The 24,790-nt window shown below is 38.1% G+C and overlaps 1 protein-coding gene across 1 annotated transcript; it reads right to left on the reverse strand.

Annotated features, from left to right (window-relative positions):
* Positions 1 to 6,879: 6,879 nt before the first annotated feature.
* LOC105326154 (protein patched homolog 1) lies at positions 6,880 to 24,496 on the reverse strand. Its single transcript, XM_011426021.4, has 26 exons — positions 24,095 to 24,496; positions 23,557 to 23,749; positions 18,097 to 18,283; positions 17,867 to 17,936; positions 17,593 to 17,693; positions 17,389 to 17,500; positions 17,182 to 17,274; positions 16,935 to 17,056; positions 16,564 to 16,843; positions 16,310 to 16,468; positions 15,600 to 15,698; positions 15,301 to 15,426; positions 15,054 to 15,172; positions 14,689 to 14,945; positions 14,388 to 14,551; positions 13,948 to 14,260; positions 13,391 to 13,536; positions 12,929 to 13,100; positions 12,729 to 12,817; positions 12,241 to 12,432; positions 11,225 to 11,362; positions 10,797 to 10,939; positions 8,861 to 8,960; positions 8,181 to 8,562; positions 7,961 to 8,064; positions 6,880 to 7,870 (listed from the first exon to the last, which is right to left on the reverse strand). Exons 1-25 carry the CDS (start codon positions 24,191 to 24,193, stop codon positions 7,964 to 7,966), a joined length of 3,957 nt encoding a protein of 1,318 aa, XP_011424323.3. The 5' UTR covers positions 24,194 to 24,496; the 3' UTR covers positions 6,880 to 7,870; positions 7,961 to 7,963.
* Positions 24,497 to 24,790: the final 294 nt, after the last annotated feature.

The raw sequence follows: 24,790 nt of genomic DNA on the forward strand, positions 1-24,790 counted from the left end.
ATATATTTTGAGCGGCATGGGGTTCGAAGACCGCCGTGAGGTCCCATGTAACTCCATTGCTTCTTAATTCTAAGAATTTTGAGAGAGAATTTTTAACCGGATTTCCGATTATTGAAATAGTAAAAATGCCGGGCGGGCGAGTGGCTATCAAAAAGGTACCCTTATTGTACCGATAACTCCTCTAACAGTGTTCAAGATAGGAAGTTGTTCTTTTGCAGATCAATTATACATATAGCAGAGGTATGCAAATTGCTAGGATTTTGATTTCTGATAATTTATGAAAAAATATCAGCTGTTAAACTTAGTCATTTTTGGGAAAAAACATTGCACATAGCGTATCCCATATCTTTGGATAGGTAGTATTTATTTATTCAGGATTAACAAATGGATTATGGATTCTGTTCACACAAAAGAAACCCGGTTTGCTGTCACACTGACAGCTTTACTCTTGTTATTTTTCTGAATTAGATAGTATAAACGACCTGCAAAGATTTGGTAATTTTTCCTGGAAAAATATGTTACTTTACATGTATTTATATATATACTTTTTTGTGCAATTGAAAGATAAATAATAACACAATCTTCAACAATAATAAAAAAAAAACTAGCGCATATTTTTGTACGCCGTAAATTGAAGGTTTTACTATGGGAGGCACTGTAGCTCCCGAATTTTTTCAGACTGGGAGCTTCAGACCTGCAGCTAGTTCACAAGTGGCTGTAAAGCTGTATATAAATAGCTCTCCAGAAAATTTTTATCAACCAACTTCACAAAGTGAGTCTGTATTGAACCGACATTCAGGACGTCATGCTCATATCCCGTAATAATTGCTTGAAATAAAAAATGCCAATTTTTACCTGCATGATAGGCTTTATTCACTATGTATTGCCGACAATGCAAAGAAACATTTCTTAAAATAATTTATACACATTTTAATTTCACTACAGTTAACCTTATCTTTGGAATTTTTTTTTTTTTGGGGGGGGGGGGGTTGATTTTAATCAACTCTCCTACGCAGTTACTCAAGAAAACCGAAAGTGAAACAGCTAGTGTTTGGACCTAAGCACAAATCAACACCGCTGACAACATTTAGTTCTAATCAATGAGTTCTTAAGCATTGTTTTTCAAGGAAACTAATTTATAGATACCTTGTAAATTGTCAGATTTTAAATGGTACGAACAATTTAGATATTTTTTGAAGTCGTACATTTTATGTATTCCTACGCCAGAGTTCAATATAGTCTCGTTCAACCAGACGCTCGGCTGTCTCCGTAAATCTCCGACAAGCAGAGAGTCTCTCTTGCTTGTCGGAGATTAACGGAAACAGCTGAGAGTCTGGTTAAACGAGACTAGAGTTCAATTTTGCTTGGATCCATACAATTTCTCATTACTATTTCGATTACTGATACGCAGTTTGATGGACTAATTCTTTGAATATTACACAGCATGATTGATATTGGATTTTCACGAATTTACTGTAGGAGAATTCATATTATAAAAAAATACATATCGTTGATTTTAAAATATATAATTATCGATAAAATCAACTACCGTCAGTACTTCAGTACTTTGATTAAAGAAGGTGTCGCTTCTTATGTCTCATATTAATCACAATCTCAAAACCAATGTCTTAAATAGTTTGTTTTTCTTATAGATAACTTTGCAACTCAGCTGGTCGACCCCGTGTAATATTTCGCAGGGGGTGGGGGGGGGGGGGTCTTTTCCCAACTTGTGGTAGCGATAAGGATGCTTTCGGAGATATTTCTTTAATTCAGCCGAGGCCTATACTTTAACAATTTGTTGCATGTACTCTAATAAAAATGCGTATATATCTTAATACACGTGTATTTAAACAAAGTCATTATATGTAATTTTTTTCAGTTCTTAGAAAATATCTGAAGCCGTTCGAATTCTTCACTCGCATCTTTTAAACATTCTCTTGATAAAATGTATACCAATCTCATAATTTAATTTTCCGAAAAATGATACTGTCTAAGAAATGTTATTATCCAGAGATAATATGATTATAGGCCTACATAATATTTTTTTATTTACTCCGTCCCTATTCCAGCGATTACGGCATGCCTTTACCTGCAGCTAGCCTTTTTCTATCAGTGACGTCACTGTTTCCATATATGGTCATGTCAAAATTCCACAAACTTGTAGACTTTACATTTGTACATTTCTGATATCAAAAATAATGATTTCATGATATAAAAAATAGAATCTTCTACATCAAGAACTATTTTGTTATATGAAGAACTTTTTTATACCAATATTAATTCTTATGAAGAATTCGAATTCTTGACATCAAAAATTAATTTTTGATACATCAAACATTAAAAATTAATTTTTGATACCAAAAAATGCCTTAAAAATTGAAACGGTGCCTCAATATGACCAGATGATTTCCCTGCCTGGGGACGATTCATTACCCAGTGATGTATTAAAAACACTCATTCTCCTAACAGGAACCGCCACAGCAACATCCGTGGAGCTGGAAAACCTCTCTAGTAATTGACAGAAAACTTGGAGCCTTCCAAACCAAATCCGTCAGATGTATCCCCAATATCTTTTAGACCCGTAAACAGTAAACTACAGATAATATAGCTGTCAAACTGTTTATGTAACCGTTTTAAACTTTTTATACAATACTGTATTTTAGGAAAGTCAATTTCAGTTTTATCTGTCTGATAATAAACGTTAACAATAGATTTTACTGATAAATATAGATTAACATCTGTATACAGCTAATATATATAATTTACATTTGTTAACTATGCATATATTCAAGAGTTGTTAATCACAGTTTCACAAATCGTGAAACTAAATCATCTAATCTATTGAAACATGGGTGGACAAGCTGGTCTAGAGATTAACGCCGTTATGTTACTAATCAGTTTACAACCGACAAGGTTAGTTTTCTGTGAAACTACGTTTAGCTCATTTTGAACTAAGGGTGCCATACCTTTTACCCTCCATGCGCGGATGCAGAAATTGTCTCCAAGGGGAGGGGGAAGGGGGGGGGGGCAGAGGCATTCTCAGATAGTTTAACTTTATAAAAAGTTAAGAAATCTGAATTTTCCAGCGGGGAGGGTCCCCCACCCCACTTCTCACATGCCACGATTGTCATGTGCTCTCTTCTTCGCTCTCCAGAGGAGTAACTCTGCATATACATTGAATTTGTGTAGAGTTATTCCTCTTTAAATTTGACCTGAAGCCCTCAATCGAGTACAATTATGTGTACGTATATCGCTGTACTCACTACCGTACAGGTAATATATATAGCAGGTCTTATGAATAAGACTAACGGTATGTATAAGACATACTATATATACATGTATCTCTGCATGCTAGACATTGTATATACTAGACGTGCACACCGTGTAATACCGGTGGACATAAGTTCATGTACACCTTGTTATGTACATGTATATCTTAGGTCTAAATTAACACTCATCAAATACCGAATGAATATTGTATTGAGTACATGTATAGTCTGCTATAATAGATAGCATATCCAGTCGTGTACATGTAAACCCTTGTCTACAGCAACAGAATGTTATATAAAGGGGGAGGGGGACAAAGTGGGCCACAGAAAGTCAGGGAGAGGATGCTAGTGTTTCGTAGATTGAAGAACTGCAAGAGAAATCCTAATTTGCTCGTTTGCAGTGTGGAGATCTTCGGTAGATCTACATTGTCTACTTTCCAAATAGCAGGTAGATAATGGAGATCTGCATGCTGGAGATATTCGGGACCAGTTCTGGAGGTAGCAAACGAATACACCCCTAGAGTTCTCTAATTGATGCTGTGTAGATGATGGATTAGGAAAAATACATATCTTGTTATTTACCTTTTATGATTAAACGTTGTTTTTTGTTGTTTTTTTTTTTTTGTTTTTTTTTTGGGGGGGGGTCTTTCTTTTCTTTTCTTTTTTTTTCTTTGATAATTTTGTTTCCAAGCATAATCACTTTGACCTACAGTAACGTTTATCCTCTGCTGGTGATTTACGAGTTCATTAATTCATTAATTATGGTGGCATATCTCTGCCCCTTGTGTGCAAGTTATTTTTTCTATCAAATATGTCGACATGCAAGATAAATATGTTGACATGCAAGATAATTAAGTCAACATGCAACATAACTATGTTGACATGCAAGAAAATTGCAATCAGCTAAGAATTATACAAAATCTCAAAAAACCTCAAATATCGCCTATCTGTGACATCCAAGATGCTAGATGCTACCTTTTTATGTCAACATGCAACTTATTTATCTTGCATGTTAACATAACTAAGTTGCATGTCGACATAAATAAGTTGTATGTCGACATAAAGAAGTTGCATGTTAACATAAATAAGCTGCATGTTGACATATTTATCTTGCATGTTAACATAACTAAATTGCATGTCGACATAAATAAGTTGTATGTCGACCTAAAGAAGTTGCATGTTAACATAAATAAGCTGCATGTTGACACCAATAGGTAGCGTATCTAGCATCTTGGATGTCACATGTTGGCGATATTTGAGATTTTTCATAACTCTAATTTGATTGCAGTTTTCTTGCATGTCAACATAGTTATGTTGCATGTTGACATAATTATCTTGCATGTCAACATCTTTATCCTGCATGTCGACATAATTAATAGAAAAATAACTTGCACACAAGGGGCAGAGATATGCCACCATAATTAATGGATATTTACATCAACTGAGTATAACTAATATACGCTCCCTATTTTTACCGTGTTCATGTAGCGAACTTTGCAATTAAGGTGGTATGAGATTCCTTTTACCCACGTTTAAGAGGGCTCCATCGTCGTGGCCAATTTTAGACTGAATTGATCTCCATTAGAAGAAGAGCTCTCTATAAAAATATAAGAAAATACCCAAATTTCTAAGTCAAAATTCATGGATATTCTTTTTAGTAAATGATATTTTATATATAAAAAATCATATCTTAACATCTTAGTTAGATCTAATGGTTAGTTTGTTGACCATCAAGCCTCCTTAAGTGGATAAATTTTCACCGATTTAGAATTTTCAAATTCAAACTTTACCAAAAATACGTTTTACAAATTTTTAGAAAGGTAAACATAGTGTAAGCCCCGGCGCTACTCAAACTCTTGGCTTACAGATTCGTAGTTAACGCTGAAACCCTTTGTGATAAGTTGTTAGCTAACTATTTTAGGAAAAGAAAACATTGCTGCATTTTCACCCAGACCACCGTACAGCTGGTGAAACCCCAAAACGATTTACATGGTTAAATAAGAAAAAAGAATATTGGAGTTTTGTAGGGAGCCTAATTATCAGGCAATAAACTAGAGATCTCAAAATATTTGTCAGTTTACAGTCATTCCTTCCTTGCAACTTCAGGACCGAAGATTCTGCTGAGTTGTCTTACCTTAACCGGCGTGGGGGCGCTTCTAGTCATCAAATAAACTATAGAAAGAAGGTGTTGCAAAACAGTGGGACTATTCCCTAACGTAGAGAGGACCTTTAAATATTCGTATCGCTTGAGAGCCACATCTAAATATAGACACATTACGTAGACGACTATATTTACATAGCGGGTATGTTCCGTACGGAGGCAAAACAAACATTTTACGCGCGTTTCTATCGAACACGGCAGCTACCAAATACAGTTAGAAAGATAACCACATACATGTTTTCTGTATTCGAATGTTAACATATCTCAATTTGATATCTACTGTCCAGCGTGTTTAAAATATCATTCTTGAGATACATGAATAAATCTTATTTTGGCTCTTCAAATCCGTCAGAGTTGTAATTATAATAACCATATGTTTCTATATAGTAAAAAAGTACATTTTTTTACGTACATATTTTCAGTAACCTATTGCTTCATCACCCATTCAAACTTTCTAAAATGATTTTGTTTGCTGTTAACAACCTGTACATGTATCTTTGAAATCAGCATACCCGTTATTTCATAAAAAGGGTGGAAAATCTACTTTCTAAATTGGTGCATACCAAGTACATTGCTTTAAAATCTCTTGTTCAGAAGAAAATGGTTTTCAAGTTTTAAACGGGGATTTCACACAGTAATGTTAAAAAAAATATAAGAGTTTGAATAACTTTATTCTGACATTCTTAGATTATCTCTATACATTACCTTTCCATGCGATTAAAAGAAATAAAATTTAAAAAAAAATTCCAACTTTTTAGGGATTCGAACCCAGTCAAAAATATAAGACACGGCATTAGTCTATACCAACTGCGTTACCACTCGACTAATCTAAACATGAATTAAGGATGGAAAATTTAATACGTCGTTTTTAGACTTCAAAGGTATTAATGATATTTTCCAAAAGTCGGATTTATTAAAATTATGCCTCTTTGAAACAAAAATCAGAAATGGCAGATTTCAATAAATTGTCTTAATCTAAACGTTAAGGTTAAATTAGTTTTGTTTCAAGGAGGCATTTTTTCACAATGATGAGGATTCCCCTTTTATATAGCGTGAATTCTGCCATATTTGTCTGTGTAACCATTTTTAAATTTATTTCATGGTCTTAAATAAGTTAGTACAAACAACCCAAATAAAATTCTACACTGCTTTATGTACAACATTGCACGGAAAATTTTTTACATCAAATTCTGTAACTTTGATTTTTCTATTTTATCTGCAACTCCTTTAGGGAAAATTAGCATAGGAACTGCAACACCTTCTTTTTATTTTCTCTGTGTAAGGGAATTTCCATCTTCGCTAGCCAAGGGTTTTCGGTCCACTTTGCTCCCCATAATTCAAAACCTTTTTTGATAAGCCACTGACTATGCTGTAAATATATATCATTCTACACTTCTCATTTTCTTGAAAATAAGACAAAAAGCAGAAAATAAAAACAGAAGAAGAGAATAAGAAAGACATGAATTTTATTGACTTATAAGTGAAGAAGTCGACCTATTAACGGCTAATGCCAACAAACGCGGCCTATCACAGGTGAACGGCTGACCCCACCCTTCTACTGAGGTATGTCACATGTGCTTAGTAAATGCCAACTAACTAGGATGGGGTCAGCCGAGGGCGCCGTGACCCCCCGGGGAGGGGAGCGACACGCCTTTGACAAATAATTAATGCTGGATAATTAAGGATTTCACCAAATCCATCGCTATATATTGTCATGGAAACAACAGCAACACAAATGTTCCAACATGGTACAAAATATATTAAAATTAAAATTAATTACATTTTTACTGGCTTTAGATCGAGTCCTCACGCTTTTTGTCAATGATAAATAAACCTGAGATATTTCTACAATCTAATGCATTTGCATATACATATACGTTATAATTTGAACGTTCGGGGCGAGGTAATGCTTTCTAACATTTCTTTGGTTTAACAAGCTTATATCACAAACAGTATACACTAACGCATATACACGAAAAAAACCACATTGATATGTTCACCATCCAGCCTGATATGTAACAATTAACAACATTCGACATAGGACCGGAATTCCTCCAGTATATGGCCGGAAGCTGATCACGAATCACTAAACAGGTGCACTCATTTCACTTGAAACACTAATAAATACAGTCACTCCTCCCATACTCTGCTGAAGTCCGCAATCTCACGCCACATTCACTCTCATCCATAAGAAGTCCATGAAAAATACCCGTAAATGAGTAGTTCAAATGAAAAATTAAAACACCACGTATTCAAAGTCTGAACGTTTTTGTAGCACATTGTAGATAAACCGTCCGAACACACGTAACGTTTGACGCTGACGTTGTTCAACACTGGAGTCACGTGACTTCATCACAACCAATAGTAGAACACTACATGAATACTGTTGTCGTTAACGACTGGAAATACTGTTTGTAAGGTCACCAGGGTAACTGGCCTTCTGTAAGAGAAAACACAGGATAAGAACTTTTGAAATTTAGATATTCACGTAAAATCAATTTCAATAGGCTGAATGGAACAAAAGTTTCACCTGCTATGATTTACTCCCAGAGTCCGACTCCGGAGCTTCTGGGTCCCTGTTCTTCCGCCTTTTACTTTTGTAAACATGATCGTGATTTATACTCTCCACAGCACCTTGAAAAGAGACAAAATAATTACTGAACTTTTCTGTAATAGACACCTTTTGATTATCAGAAAAAGAATTAAAAGAAACTTAAGTAAATTATGACATAAATGGATTATACAATTACCTGGAATAGGTGTGTGGACTTCCACTTTGACTGTGGCGGTGGCTTTGACCCTTGTTATGTGATGAGTTTGAGGAGCAGACGACATGGACGGTGGCGGCCTCTCCCCCCGACTCTCATCGTCACTACTCGAAATCGAACCGGGATTGGTCGGAACAGTGGTGGTCTCCACGACCACTTCCGGTTCCACCACGATCTCATGCGAGGAGTACTGACTGGGCTCCTCTGTGATGGTGGTAAGGGAAACGTCCGAGGGAATCCGAGGGTAGAAATGGCGCCCACTTCCTCGGGATCGGGATACAGAAGACGATTTCTTTTTAACGGGTTTGGGGGAGGGCTCTGGTGACGGAGTCGGGAGTCTGTCCTCGTCATTCTTAGGTCTGATCTGTAGACAGAATCAACATAGGACTTATGTAAAAATTAACTTAAGCCTAACAATTTGTCTCAACTTTATGCTTCATTAACAATGGAAGGAATGGACATCTTGTTCAAGTATCATTATATTATACTGTCATACTGTAAACACGGTAGTTTTGAACTAAAATCAACTCTATAGTTTTCTTTTTGGAGTGGCTAAGAAATTATAAATCTTCGCGTTTTACAACTTTGTTGGATATTAATGGAGATTAAATTATGATGTCATTGGTTACTTTATTTTGATTCATCACATGTGTGATACGTACCTCAGCTTTGGGTCCAAACAGCGACAGAAGGATGGGCAGCAGAAGAAGTCCGTTCAACAGACCGATGACGATCAGGGCGGACAGAACGTTAAAGAAGTACCTACAACAGAGTGAACATTAAGCTTTAGATCTCACGTGTACATGTGCCTATATTTAAAACTGCTCACATAGTTATCATGTTAAAAATTATTCGGCATACACGGTCTACATCTGTTGTTTCCTAATTTAACATCTTGATAAGCACCCTTAATTATGTCGTTGGGAGTTTATTGCTTTTAAATTTCGCGCGTCATAAAGCAAAGGTTCGAGGCATTATGGGAACCATTATTCTGCTGAAAAGAGTTCTGTACTTTCTCTGAGGAGAAAAATCAACACGATGTTAAGCATTCTTTGCTCTGTAAAGACATGATAATCAATAGAAGATTTAAAACGCCGACCACCCATTGTGCTTATCAGCAGTTGATTTAAATGTGCATTGGATAATGAAGTTCATTCATAACTCGAGCAGGGGGCGCGTCTTACACGGAGCAGCCGATCTCATTGCGTCAGTAAGCTTGGTGTAAACAATTCTATTGAGGAGACCACCCGGCTACTGGCGATATTGAGAAAAATAAGCGGAACGCAGAACTTTATTGGCCAAAATCTTTACATGGGATCCGCCACTGGACAATAAAAGGTTGATTAAGTGGAATTTTATTGGAGATCCGCTCCGCAGTATCCCCCTTGAATCTATTTGATGGCATGAGTTTTATGTGTTGGTTTGTGCGTTTGGTAAAGGTTCTTCGTCCAAATCGCCCACTTTTACTACATTCTGTAAAGCCAATTTCCATTTTATTTATGTGCTTGATTTCCGCTTTAATGAAGACGTAATTGGAAATACGGTAGTAGCTGCGCGTGTGGCCCTGATGGAGATAAGAGGCTCTCGAGAGGGGGAAGCTTCTCGCCGCGTGAAAAATGATCAGGACGATTGCACGGAGAGAGGGGCCACGGCAAAGACCGGGGGATTGTTTATTGGTGGGATTAGCACAGTCTTATGTAGCGTGCCTTCGGTCAGTAATTGGCCTGGATGGGTGGTCCAATCATCAACGTCACTTACCTTTCAGCGACCCACGTGACTTTAATGGCTTCCATCAATATCAATCTCGTATATAAAAAGTATATCCCCGTTTTTTAGTCTATATGGTATTTTCTTTATACCTGTGTCATCGTTGTTAATTGTACTCAATTCCCTGATATTTTTTTTATGTTTTAGTGGCGGTAGATCCTCGGTGTGCCCCAGGTATAACCCGCCGACCATGTAGTTAGCCCAGAAAAGCAGATCACTCGTATCAAATTACAAAACAGCGGTCTTTCTCTATTGTATATATTCTTCTGGAATCTTTTCCTTTTTATATTGCGAAAGTATAACATAATTTGTTCTTGTAGACAGTGAGAAAAAAGCCAGGCTTTATCAACGAGGAATCGATTTGGGAGAACTCAATTTGATCCCACCCCACCCATTTTACAGCTTTTCTTTTTCTCTTTAAATGTTGATAGTGATCGGGATTTTTGCTTTGTCACGCGATTTAGACTGCATTTTCAACCATTAATTGGTCTAAGCGTTAAGAAAAGAATCCGGGTACTTGATGGAATCTGCTGCTTCGTAAGACCAGCGATTCTGTGAGCTGATTTAATGAAAACTTGGCCAGACGATTGTGAGCAGAAATTCTTCATCAATGTAAAACAATCCTTTGATTGTCGAAAATTTCGAGGTCTTATCACGTAAAGAGACTGATGAATTTGAACTTTGACTTAAATATGTAATATGTATGAATACTCATAACTTACTTGATGCCGAACATGAACTATGACATACACATGTATGAATACTCATAATTATCTTGATACCGAACTTGAACTATGACTTAAATATGTATTAAAACTTGATTATACTTACTTGACCACGAACTGGAACTCGGCCCCCGCCAGCATGACGATACCCAGGAGGGTGGATATAGCTCCGTGAACGACCGGGGCAAACATGTGGTCCAGGGACATGGTCATTCTCTTGTTTCTGGATCCAATGGACGTCAAAAAGCCCTGTATCACAGAAACGACCAGTAGTTAACGGTCAAATAACAGGGCTTACTCAATTACAAACCAGGGCAATGGACGTCTGATTAAGTGTTCTCGGGAAAATGATGTGCAAGTATAGGAAAGTGAAATCAAATTGAACACTTAAATTTTAAATTATCATTCATCTAAACGCAAAATTGGGGCAGATTTACCGTAAACATGTTTTATTAATCGCGTAGTTTTATTATGCTTTTAAGTTTTAAGATTATTACTAAGATTTTTGTGCGAAGACACGTGATCCGGACTTACCACGGCTATGTGGACTGTGAACTCCACCCCTATCCCCACACTGACGATCAGAATGACTGCCGGGACGGCGCTCAGACGGATGTCGGACAGACCCATAAACCCGAACAGCTCCACGACCATCATAGTCAGTACGACTACCTACAGAACGTAGAAAATAACGACATAGTCAAATCAACGACATAGTCAAATCAACGACATAGTCATATCAACGACATAGATATCGTGAAAAACGACATAGTCAAATCAATATACTAGTAGTCAATATATCTACCTACAGAACATAGAAAATAGCGACATTGTCAAATCAACGACATAGAAAACGTAGAAAAACGACATAATCAAATCAACGACATAGAAAACGTACAAAAACGACATAGTCAAATAAATATCGTCAAAATATTTACCAACAGAACATAGAAAATAGCGGCATAATGAAATCAACGACATAAAAATCGACAAATTCAAATATAAAAAAAATTCTATCATAATGATAGTCAAATCCAGAACTTTAAGAAATATATAATTAGTTACAAACTAAATACAACAACCTTTCAGAACTTAAAATGTCAAGCCTCAGGGAAAACAAAAGGTCGGAATGAAGTCATCGGGCTTAAACTATCGAAAATCAGATTCATATTTTCAGTTTAGTTAGAAGCACTTTTACTAAAGACCACACAGAATATATAAACATATTTATCTAAACCTCAGAATGATTAGGAATGCCGTTATGTCGCTAACATTTCTTTTGGCATGGAATACTGATACAGGCATTTTTAGACTTTATTAATCTCCTTATGACGAAGAGCTCTTAATATAAGGTAATAGTGAAACTTGGATTCTAAAATATTTGGTTTGCGTCTTTACTAATATATAGTTTACCACCAGAAACACTATAGATGTGTTTTATATTTTAGGACAGATTTGAGGACTTAATTCACCATTCAACCTCCTTAAGATAAACATAAGCAGTAGATATAAGAAGGTGCATGTAATCAGGTAGATATAAGTAGACTTACAATCACGGTGGCGAGCCAGGGGTTGAGCAGCACCAGGGTGAGGACCACGAAGGTGACCAATAGAATACAGAGGACGGCCATACCCAGGTAGAAGCGCAGGTTGATGTACTGCTCCCAGAACGTGAACGGGACCCCGCTGGGGTAATTAGGCAGACCCCGGTCCGTGTAAGTGTCGCAGATCTCACGGATTGCCTGCAATCAAACGCACCCATGTCAGGTTTCTATCGAAGACATCGCACAGTTCAATAGGAATATGTATATTTCTCGGAGATGGCGTGATCATTAAGAAGTGCAAAATTACTTATTTTTAATTCTTAAAAATATTTGTTATCTAAACTTCGTAAGATATTCATCTTTAACATACCAAATATCAAAAGACAAGAATTCAAACAGAAATGAATGTTTCATAGAGATCTAGCTGTCTCTCGACATTTTTGAGGACATTTTAATTGCATCTGGACATAAGTTAGTGTTAGAGGTCATGTTACCTTGATAGTGTCCAGAATGACCTCTGTGGAAGTCTGGTCACTCAGATAGAACGCCAGCTGTGTGTAGGTTAGCGGCTGGGCTTTGGGTACTATAGAAAAAGATTCAACGTTCTTATGAAATGAGCCTGATTTCCGTAAAACTACGTGACTGAATTTCACCGACGACTTAATTGTTTAAAGTTCGCTTCCTTAGTTTTTACCTTTAAAATCACGATCTAAAGCATCGTGCAGCCAGATTTTGGGTTCTGGGTGAAAGTTGGCTTGTGACGAGGCATACGCCATGGCGTCGTTGGATACCCAGGCCGTCAGGTAATTATAAAACGCATCTGGAGAAATTATCCCCTCTGAATCCACCAGTCTGGTACTGGGGATCTACAAAGCAAAGGAACAAATGTGCAATAACAAGAAAGATAAAAAAGCGTCTATTATCTCATCGCTCGAATTCAACCGAAATCTCTCTCTCTCTCTCTCTCTCTCTCTCTCTCTCTCTCTCTCTCTCTCTCTCTCTCTCTGGCTTCTGAGATTTTCCTTTTTTAATCCGTTTGACATATCTCTCTTTCTCTCTGTTATTCTCTCGCTCTGACTTGAGATTCTATTTTTTATCCTTTTTGACATCTCTTTCTCTCCATCTTTCTCGTCCTTTATCTTTCTTTCTCTCTTACTCGACTCTTGTCTATGGGGTTGTCCACGTCCCCTGTCTGTATCAGCAGCTTGTAGGCGAGGATGGCGCTGTCCGAGGCGTTGGGCCGCCAGTCTTGCTGAGTGACCCGCCCCTCCGCGTACTCTGCGTCAAAGGATCTCTGGAGGTCTGTTTAATACAACAACATCCAAATTTACATTAACAGATTGTTAAACTGAAGACGAAAAGGAAATGAAAGTTCCCTCTGCTGTCGTGTTTAGCTTTGTACCGGCTGATGTTTTACACAGAGAAGCGAACACAACCTCACAGGGTTGTAGAAAAACTACGCAGGTAAAAGCGGCGTTCGAAGAGCTCCACTGACCGCCATGTTTTACTTTATCTGAACAAATGTTAACTAAATCATTGCTAATGAACGTTCTAAATTTTTTGTGGGACACATGACAAAAAAATCTATTGATAAACTGAAATAGAATTACTAGTATGTCAAGTTTTAATTTGAGCGCCATAACATGCAATGATACTTTTATGTCGCATAGAATTAATGTCAACCTAGCAATCAAAAGGGCCTAAGATTTCTACCTTGTAGCCACTGTCGGAAGAGATCCAACCAAAAATTGGGGAGTGACCCATCCTCCCGTTTGATGATTTTGTCCACAGATTGGAAAGACCGGTGGTACTGAGTTAACAGCCTCTGGTTGTTGGGGTAGTCCACTCCACTCTTGGTGACCAGGTAAATGTTAAAGAAGCCGAAGTACTTAGACTGAGCGGTCAGGAACTGGTACTCCGGGGTGTGTTTTGGCACAATTTCTGTCAAGTCTAGACCGTTCTTCACATGTACAATTCCATAAACACTCACACACAATAAAACAATAAATCCAACAATAGAGAATACCTGTAAAGACAGAACAAAGGTAGTCAGTACACCTGTCTAGCCTGTGATCACGTCGTTATGTGTTTACAGCTAAAAATTATTATTGGTAACGGACCATTAATTTTGTAACTGAAAAAAAATTACTTACTTTTACATAAGCCTTTTTGATGAAAGGCCCATACACATTTCTGGCAAAAGAGTCCAGATTTGAGTTAAGTATATGTCTTTGGTAGCGCACAAACCGCTGGGCACACGATATGTTCTCGTGCGCCGGCGTCAGGCACTGTCTAGAAGATGTAGTGGAAGGACACACTGACAATATACAGAGTAGATTCATGTCAGAATCAGCAACAGAGTTAATTCATGTCAGAATCAGCAACAGAGTTAATTCATGTCAGAATTAGCAACAGAGATACATTTCAATACGGATGCACTGCATGGACCCTTACCAGCCGCTAGAGAGCGCGAGCGACACGAGAAGATCCCCTCCGACGACGGGAGGTCAATGACAGAGGGCGTGGCAAGGGTTGTGGCGGTACCCCCCTCCTCCAGCGAGCGGGCCACCGTGTTGTGTTTGACCACAGAGCTGTAACTCGGGGGGAGGGAATCGTTGTAACTAGGGGGTGGGCTTGGTTCTTTAAGATCATAAAGATCGTTCTGTTTGGGCGGCTGGAGTTCAATCACAGTGTCTTTGGCTTCAGCAAAGCTGCGAAGCATAATAAAATTGAGTTTCAGATTGACATGGTATATGAATATGGATAATTTGGTATGTTGATATGAACAGAAGTTTATCATGTAATAAGACAGTCCAAACCTTTGAAAACAGCAGAAAATATCTATCCTTTTATCATCTTTCCTGTATAAGTCTATACTACATATGGCTGGATAAATCAAAAGGACGCTGAACAAATTGAAAAAGATGAGAATGGAAGCCTACAAAACAAAAAACAAGAAAAATTGGCATAGGCCGAGTTGTTTATCTGTAGGACAAAATGAGACGGATCGATCACGTCGGTCCGGGGCTGTGTTAATTGATTGGTCCGGGGCTGTGTTAATTGTACCTGAAGTGAGAAAGCTCTAAGTGCCGGGATGGGGATGATGGACGCGGACAGAAAGGCCAGGATGTTTGTCACGGATGTCAGAAACACCGACACACCTGTCCTCTTCAAGCACTCGGCCGTCTGGTCCTTAAAAAACAAGAGGTGGAGACATTGATGACCTGCTCAAGTGTCTGGCCAGGGCATGCGTCCTACGTACACATCTAAGTGACATGTACGTACAGCGGACTTAATGCGTTCAGGGTTTTTTTTTTTCAAGAGAAATGTATTGTGTTTTTTAACTAGATATAGGGAAGCCTTACGTTGAAATCTATGTGCTTGTTGGCCGAATTCTCTCCGTAGGTGTGCGCCATTAAAAAGATATCGTCCACTCCCAGACCCAGCGCCAAGAAAGGAATGATCTGAAAGAAGAATTGACATTCCTTTATGTGCCTTCAATGCGCTATAACCGTTCGACTGTTTATGCCACTGGTATTTCCTGCAGTTGAAGAAAATATAAACACGTGAGAAATTTAATACATTACAGTTCCCCTTGTTTACATTATTTTGGGTGGCCCAAACCGCCTCGACATTCTGCTTTCATTTTATGGCTAAACTGTTCTCCTCGTCAAATCAAACCCTCTCTATCTCAATGTAAACCGTTCGGAGGAGATCAAATATGATGGATATAATGCCGATTTGATTATGGCCACTTACGGGGGATTCCGAAAGCTTTTGAGGCGAATCACTCTTTTCGTGTAAACTAAACTGTAATTATTATATAGAGCAACTTATACATTGCTTCCTATTCAAGGTGGCCATTGCACAGAACTACAGATCTTTAAAAATTGTATCATACAGCCTCTTCATTTGCAATGTGACTTACTTCAAATTTAACATGAGGATATATGAATTATATTTGAATATTTTTAAAACCCTGCATTATCACCTCATGAATTCGGAATATTTTCACGTTCAGTTAGTACAAAATACGCTAACCAATTCAAAATTTATGTTGGATTTTCCTCCTTACTTGTGTAGTAGCGGCATTGAAACTGATTCCCAGCACTGCGCAGATTCCGAGTCCTGCTGCCACCGACAACGCGACCAACAGAACACCTGCCACGCCCACACCGCTCTGGGACTGGACGCCATTATTCCACCTCAGTAGAGAGATGCACGCGTAAAATACCTGAAAGTCACAAACGCCCAATGATTCATTTGGTTCCGTTGGGGGGTTTGATTCGATTTGAAATGTGTAAAATCGTGTACAGTATTGTTGCTTACCATCAGAACATATCCTAACGCTACCCTCGTAGGACTGAGACTAGAAAATTCTTTCATAATGTCTGCCAGAGATACAGACGAAAACCCGTAAATTTCATTTCCATTCGTTCCGTTTTGTGCGTTATTGACGACCTGTGTGAACTTCCGCTGCCATGCCTCCAGTACTGCCTTTGCTTTCTCCACCGACCATCCAATGCTGTGAGTCTTGTAGCTCTCAGACCAGTACTGGTACAGTTCTTTCTCGGCCATTAATTGTACGATAGACTGAAGAGCTTCACCCCTACAACAACAGATTCATCGTTTTACATTCGCTGCAACAATGTGGATGATGACAATGTAGATCAGAATTCTACACACTTTATTGAACTCACCGAACAATATGTCCCGTTCTGTTCTTTCTCACGCCCCCAACAATCAGATCCTCGTCCCAATGCATGTACTTTGTGGAGATCCCGGAACAGCCCCCGGTCATCGTAGCTCCGACATCCGGGACCTGAAAAAATTGTTATACCATTATCAGAGAAATTAAATCTTATTGATATACCAATGCGAGCTGATTGTAAGCTTTAAGTTTCGTTTAGTTTGATACTATAATAAGTATTCAGTATTACTACTTACAGATCTCTCTGCTTTATTAGGAGCAGATCTTGGACACTCGGGGTCGTACGGGTCCAGGCAAGGTTTATCAAGGTACCCACGGGAAATCCCGGACTGAAAATGATCAAGTAAGGTTTAGTTATACTTTTGACAGTAAAAGGAAACAAGGGTTCTTGTTAAAAACTTTATCTGTGTTTGTATTAAGTACAAGTCGATGGATGATCTTACCTTGTTCATGACCTCCTCAATAAGGGCGGCGTCGGAGTAGGTGGGGTACTTAGCTCGGTACGCCTGTACGAATCCTAGTGGGTCCAGGCTGGTCCATTTTATGGGGAGACCACTGTAAGACAAAGGTTGAAAACCGTAAAACTCTATAAATAACACAGCTCTAAATTCAAAACTTCACAAGAAGAAGGAGTTGTAGAGACTCACAAATCTATGTGGACAGAATGGTCAGGTCCGAGCAACTTAGCGCCGTCCCAGAAACAGTCCAAGGGAGTAATGATGACACAGGGTAGCAGTCTCTCGATGATCTAAACAGACAGAACCAAATGCCAGTGTTAAAGTTGACTTAGAAAATGTTTCTAGATAGATCGGTGTTCGTTACAAAAGTTTAGATTCTTGAGAATCAAAATTTCTGTAAATTTTATTTGGTTAAGTATATCTGGAAAGACATTGGAACTGTAAGGCGGATGGAGAGTCTTACGTTGTCTATGAAACTTCCCTCCGTTTTGGGAAACTCCGGGAGATAGCAGAGGTCGTGGAATTTCCAGGTTCTGTAACAGAAACACGATTTACAAGTCAACAGTTGTTCTAGACCCCGGGGCTTATAAGCTTATAACATACAAAACCATGAATGAAGTCAGAGGAAAAACACACGTATATATGCACGCGCGTGCCACATACTAGTATATGCACGAACGTGCACGCACTTACACGTCAAACATGTCGACCGAGATGTCCACCACTTTGAGCAGGGTCTGTAGATGGAACTGTAGAGAGGGCACGGTCAGGATGTTGGAGTCCGCCCTGGGGGTCTGGATGACCAGCTGACTCGTCGTGCCCCGCCCCTCCCCCACCGTCGTCCGGGTGTACTCTAACTCCTGTTCTAGTCTTCCCCCCTCTGCAACCAAAAAAAAGTATCCATTAATGACGCCCTTATGACACCATAGCGAGGAGATAAAGTACAGAACCTATAACTATGGTTCTGTAATTCATGTACTTTCTAGATCGATGGAATGAGACGAATCTAGATATATACAAGTAAATACCTTTCTCTTTCTTTGTCATTCATGAATAACTTAAAACTATATAACATGATTTACAGAAAAATCAATCTGCCCTTTTTTCAATTTTGATGTTATTTTAGATCTTTTGGTGTTTAGTCAGATAATTGTTGTATGGTGATTTGATTTTGGTGTTATTATCAATCGCGGGTGTTCTCTAACATCTCATCTCATGTGTTGCGAGATTTCTCAAATCTCAAATTAAAATCTGAGTTGGTATATACATTTGTCATCACACGATCACACCAGCATCTTACACAGGGACATATGTTTTTATTCTCAACTCCAGAGTAGTTAAAGTCACGCGGCTTTTGGTGATGCAAAATTGAATCGTTTATAGTACTTATTCAGAATTGAGAGGTTACAGACATTAGATCAGGCTTGTCAGATCATTAATAACAAGGTTATACCACCTAGGCGTCCGTTCCCACTCTACCTAGTAGGCAGGATCTGCTGTGTATGTAAAGAACCCCTGGTCTGCGGTAGGTCTGACGCTGTCATTCAAATTTATGCGTGTTAAACCCCCTCAGAATTATCAATTGTATGTCAAAATTTTAAGATTTAAAAATCAGGAATTCCTCTTACGTTGACTGACGATCTGCTCGGCGTTTAATTCGTTTTGATTCTGTTTTTACACTCGGCGACGCTGTCTTCCAGCTGACATTTATAATGCGTTTGACTCTTTGTTGGCTTTGCGTAATTCATTAGTTATGTTTTTACTTGTTTTCACTGTTGACTGTGAAAACTTTATCATAACTTTGAAATACATCTTCGAAGCGGGTCGTTAAATGTATAAATCTACAATCTTACGTCGGTTTAGTGTACACCAATTACTGTAATTAGTATATGTAATCCATTACAGTGTAATATTACACCAGTTACTGTAATTAGTATGTGTAATCCATTACAGTGTGTGTAATATTACACCAGTTACTGTAATTAGTATGTGTAATCTATTACAGTGTAATATTACTCCGCTGTAGGTCCCTCATTACAATCTGATATATTATGTAGATAGTGTTTCTTTCTTTGCCACGTGATATCTATGTACATTGTGTAATTATCATTCATTGAATTGAAACATCGCTACATTGTAGGTTGTTCATTGAGTTGCAATATATTGTATGTTCCGCGTAATTAATATACAAAGTAATGTTATTATCATAGTGTAAGTTTGCAATGTAACATGTAAACGTATCATATTTAACGTGTACTACATTTGGCGCATATTTATTTTTTCAACAAGATAGCGTGGATTTAAATTAGCGTATTTCTGAATCATTCCGATTACCCCCCCCCCCCACCCCCTTCCCCCCCCCCCTTCTCCTTACAATCGTCGTGTAATGAAAATGGTGGTGGTTTTAATCAGACTGTTTCTATCTGTGCCTATTCTTATTCATACATGTATAAATGGCATTGGGCGATGTACTTTATTTAGCTCTCCGCCAAAAACGCCAAAAAGAATACACAGCCAAATGTAATACGTTTACTGTATTACATTGTAAACTTACACTTTATGGATAATAACATTATAATAACATAAACATACCAGTATGCTTATTGTATGTTATTTATTGTGGTTAAAGGGTTTTTGCATTATAACAGAATATGACATGAATCATTTGAATTTGAAGTGGAGTGACATTCATTGCAGTGATATCATTCCATGGTTATTCATTTGATACGTAATGATGTATTTTCCTTGGTATTCATCGCGAAGTAATATTAGTGCATTTCCTGTAATTCAATAGAAAATAGTATCAGTGTTATTTATTGGACTCATTACAATCTTATAATTATGTTAATCAGGGCAATGTCATTCATTGTAGTGTTATATCACTGTTATTTTCTTAGGTCTTATATTGATGTTAATCATTACAATGTTATTCACTGTTATTTATTGTAGCCTTATATTAACGTTAATGTTTGCAATGTTATAACACTGTTATTCATAGCAGTGTTATTATATATGTAAAAGTGTTTGTGATATTCGGTACATTGTTATACATGAACGTTACATGTTGCTCGTTCCAATTGTCTTATTCATGCGTTGTTTGATATTATTGAATTAAAATTATTGATATATGTTATAATTCATAGGCACATGAATATGATACACATTTCTGAGTAGCGGTTGTATACTAGTATATTAATTGACAAACATACTACTTATTGCACCTAATCATATATATACGCTGCATGCTACATATCTATAACAATATATGATTGATACACGCGATGTTTACTGAACTGTCATTTACTTCACAGCGAGACGCTTTATTCCCGGGGCCCGGGCCTCTCCTAAAGTAAATTAAACAGTTTATTCTTTTATATCATTGGCAAAGCATGTTTATCCATTTTAATAGCAATGTGTAGTTTACGTGGTTTAGATTAAGACTTTTGTTTAAACAATGTATGCAATTTCCTGTGAAATATAGTATATAAATGTTTAGTGCTTTCTTTAAAAATTCTTACACCTTCTTCACAACATAAGGGTTAAGGCTTTACGTTTTGTTTTTCTCGTCTTAATTAATTCATAAAATATTTGTTATGTTCTTGTCAGAATTATCAAGTGAGAGTTTTTTCATTGTTAATGAATATTAAAGATGCAGCGTAAATGAATTTCAGTTGATATAATTTATATTGTATATTGTTTTCCTGTCTTTCGGGTTTTTTATGTTTTACTACTCTTGCAAATATACTGCTACGCCATTTCTCTTTCTATTCATAATTTTTTTTGTAAACTTTGTTTTTCAAATTCTTGTTTTCGTGCATAGCTGGGAATCCATCATATAATCAGGGAGGGAGCGTTCGGTGCCGTTCTACCCGCGTTATCTCAGGTCGGTCGGGGGTAGTTAGCCAGCCTTTGTTGGGCCGCTGATGGGATTTTTTTCTTGTCCAACTTGCCGATTATGTAGATAGAATTGACAGAGTAGTAGAAATACTGGCGATTCAGTGACCCGTGACGCTCTGTCGTCACACATTCGTGCGCGCCCTGTGATTGGGTTCCTTCCCATGAATGACTAGCTCTACTCCCGCATGCGTGTGGTCCCGGATTGATTAAACTTCTTTTAGATTTCATTGTTCAGTAATGTAATGTGGAAAAAAAGAAAAGAGGTTTGAGCGGCCCTGAGAACCGTGAGTGTAGCGGGGGACAATGGGGGCTTTGTGTGGGGAGAAGCCGGGCCGATCAGGCCCCGATCACACAAAGACGAAACGACCTCAGAACTGAGCGAGTGTGCACACACCATCCCGAACAATGGCTCTGGTCAATGGGGAAACCTCTTGCTTTTTAACTCTGTTAATTTACTTTTTTCTCCGAAGGATCCTGTGACCCAATTTCCACCGGCGCTTCTTAATTTTGTTATCTTGAATCCCTGCCTTACAAGTTTCTCTGACAACCAGAGTAAGTGCGACCGGTGCAGCCGTGTTCTGTTTACCCTGCCTCCTCGTGGGGAGTCTAATCCCTCCCCAACCACCCCTCCATCCCATCACCTCAAACCACACTTCCCCAACTTCACAGACTAAAATATATGCATTTAAATGACTTAAGTTTTAAGAGTTTGCAATGGTTTTTGTTTAAAATCTGTATCACTGTACTTGGATATTTGTTGACTAAAGTCAATAAATAAGTCACAGTCATGTGACTAATATAATATGAGCAAGATGTAGGTATATATATAGAAACAAAATATACATCGGAATTGTATCAAACACCAATCCACACATTCTCCTGGACATAAAATATAAGTATTGGAATTTTTTTTATTTTTAATAACTTGGAATTTAAGAGTTTGCATTTTTTAAAAATTGGACAGATCCAAATAACAAACTATGAAATAAGATTTAAAATCAAACTCGGTTAAAAACTTTGTATTTACTTATTTTATTAACTTTCAAAGCCTAACGATAAAAAAATATACATACTTATATACATATATTTTTCATTTGAATTATATAACAAGTTTATAGCTTAGTTTCTACAATCACAATATATTTTCAAATAACACAAAAGAAATTAATATTAATAATCTGATGATAGACCGCTTTGAACTTGCAGGTTTGTGATATTGTACACCGTTCTGACATGGTTAATTTTCATTTTGTTAAGAACTTGAACAATCCCCGGGTCTTGTCTGTTGTAACATAATTCGTTTACAGTGTATGGTGGATTGTTCTTTGGTGGCGGAGCACACCTGGGCTTTGGGGAAAGGTCCCCTCGCAGCGTGCTAATCGCCCCAAAACACGATCCTATACACATCCCCTCTCACGGCCGTTCTCAGCGACTGTATAACGAACCAGGCAGAATTCCCTTCTTCCGGCCAGGAAAACTCAGAAAATACCCCTCCTAAAGACTCGGGGATAAACTAAATGAAGCCCCCCGTCCAAGATTCGGTTAAATTAATCGCTACATTGGCTTGATTGTGACAACACACAGGATTTCGGTGCACATTTTGGTAGTCAGTGAGCCGTGGCGGGTCACGCTGTTTGAGCAGCCATTTAATACACATCTTGTGTGGTCTGTTGTCCCTGCGCTTTGTTCCCGGGCCCCCGGTACCATTAATCAAAGTGTTATGTGTCTATTTCCAAAGTCTTCAAGCAGCGTGTACTTTATTACTTTGGTCAAGGAATGCAATGTACAAAACAACAAGCGGCAGATTTTGTATTTTATTAGTATTCTTTATCCTTTAGAAATAAATTAAAGAGAATTTACATTCCGTTTGGCCGTAAAAAATATTGTGTATTTGATAAAGTTATTAAAAAAGAAATTCAGTTCATTGAGAGAATTGTATTGAGAAAGTCTTTTTGAGACTTCAATACTGTAATCTACAGTCGAGCTAGAATAGCGCGGGTTTCTCTAATGCCCGATCGATTGTTTTTCATCCAGATTAAATAAGAAACCGTGGCGGGTAAATTTAAGTCGGGATCCGGCCGGACATACCCATTCCTCGGCTCTGTATATCTTCTTTGTGAAGCGAAAACATCTGAAAATATCTCTGCCGTCTGTACCTAGCTTAACTAGACCACACACAGCCGAAAAGCCGAATTTAGGTCACCAAAATGGCGGAGAGCTACCGTTCTGTATAAAACGATGAATATGTTCACATACCTTCAACCCAGAGCTTCTCCACGTCCGTCTGTAGGCTGGTGGTTTTTAATCCGATACAGCACAAAGATAACAATAAAATTCCCACAAAAAGTACTTTTCCACAATGTATTTGAATGAAGCCACCGATTTTAAACATGTAGCGCTGTATGTGCATTCTTAACCACAGCGCACTCGGACTGCCGTCCGCCTTTCCCTGTAAATATATCAAACAATGTATTAATTCAAATCTATTTGTGTAATTATCGGTCTAAGACACATTGAAATTTGTTGCTTTTAGTGAGTTTTTGGCGTTTTTACGCCATAACACACGACATTTTTAACGTTTCACTTGAGCACCCAGCGTAACACGTGTGTATTGTCAGTTGTTATTATGAATGATAATTTACCGATATTCAAAATATTTTGAACGAAATGAAGAAAAATGTCCCCTATTTTTGATTTTATGGACTGAATGGAGACCATATAGGTGTGTGGATGCCCCCGCGGGGCCGAGATTCCCCTGGACGCGGGTCGGGGAGGGAGAGGGTTGCTGGCTTACCTTCTTGACATGTTTGTAGGCTAACTCGGCGTTGACCCAGCTCGTCCTGGTCACCAGATCCTCGTCCACCTCTCTCTCGGGTTTCTTCCTTGATCTCATTGTCTTTCCATTTGAATTTGGTATATCAAATCACGTATAATGAGATGCCATTTGTGGAAGTTTAAACAATTTACCCACGTGCAGAATTCCTTCAAGATTTTAGCCGGTATTTGAAAAGGAAATCACTTTTGGTCGGAATTCTGTCCGATAACTATATTGTCCTTTGATGATGTCACTGATTTTCACTTTGGTGTCCATTATACTCACTATGTATCATTTAAACATCAAAACACCGTGCATTCCATATGATTCTTAGAATAGAACTGCTTGCTAGTAAGATTTGCATCGACCCCGCCCCCTTCCTTTGATTGACATCGCGAGATCACCCACATCTTTAAGACGATTGGAGGAGCACTAATAAGAATTCTCTTGTAACAGCGGCATTACATTAGTTGCTAAGCAACCGTTCACCACATAGAAGCTCGGCCACCCAAGTTGCGGGACCGCCAACAGTGCGATAAGCAGACATACTTTCGTGGGGAATCTTGCACTGAAGCGCCGAACGGCAGATGCCATCAGGATTGTTAGCTACTAATCACGTTATAATTTAATATCTATAGAGATCAGCTTTGTTTTTATTTACCACTGCGATGAGAA

Source organism: Magallana gigas, chromosome 7, assembly GCF_963853765.1.
Source record: "Magallana gigas chromosome 7, xbMagGiga1.1, whole genome shotgun sequence".
NCBI lineage: Eukaryota > Metazoa > Mollusca > Bivalvia > Ostreida > Ostreidae > Magallana > Magallana gigas.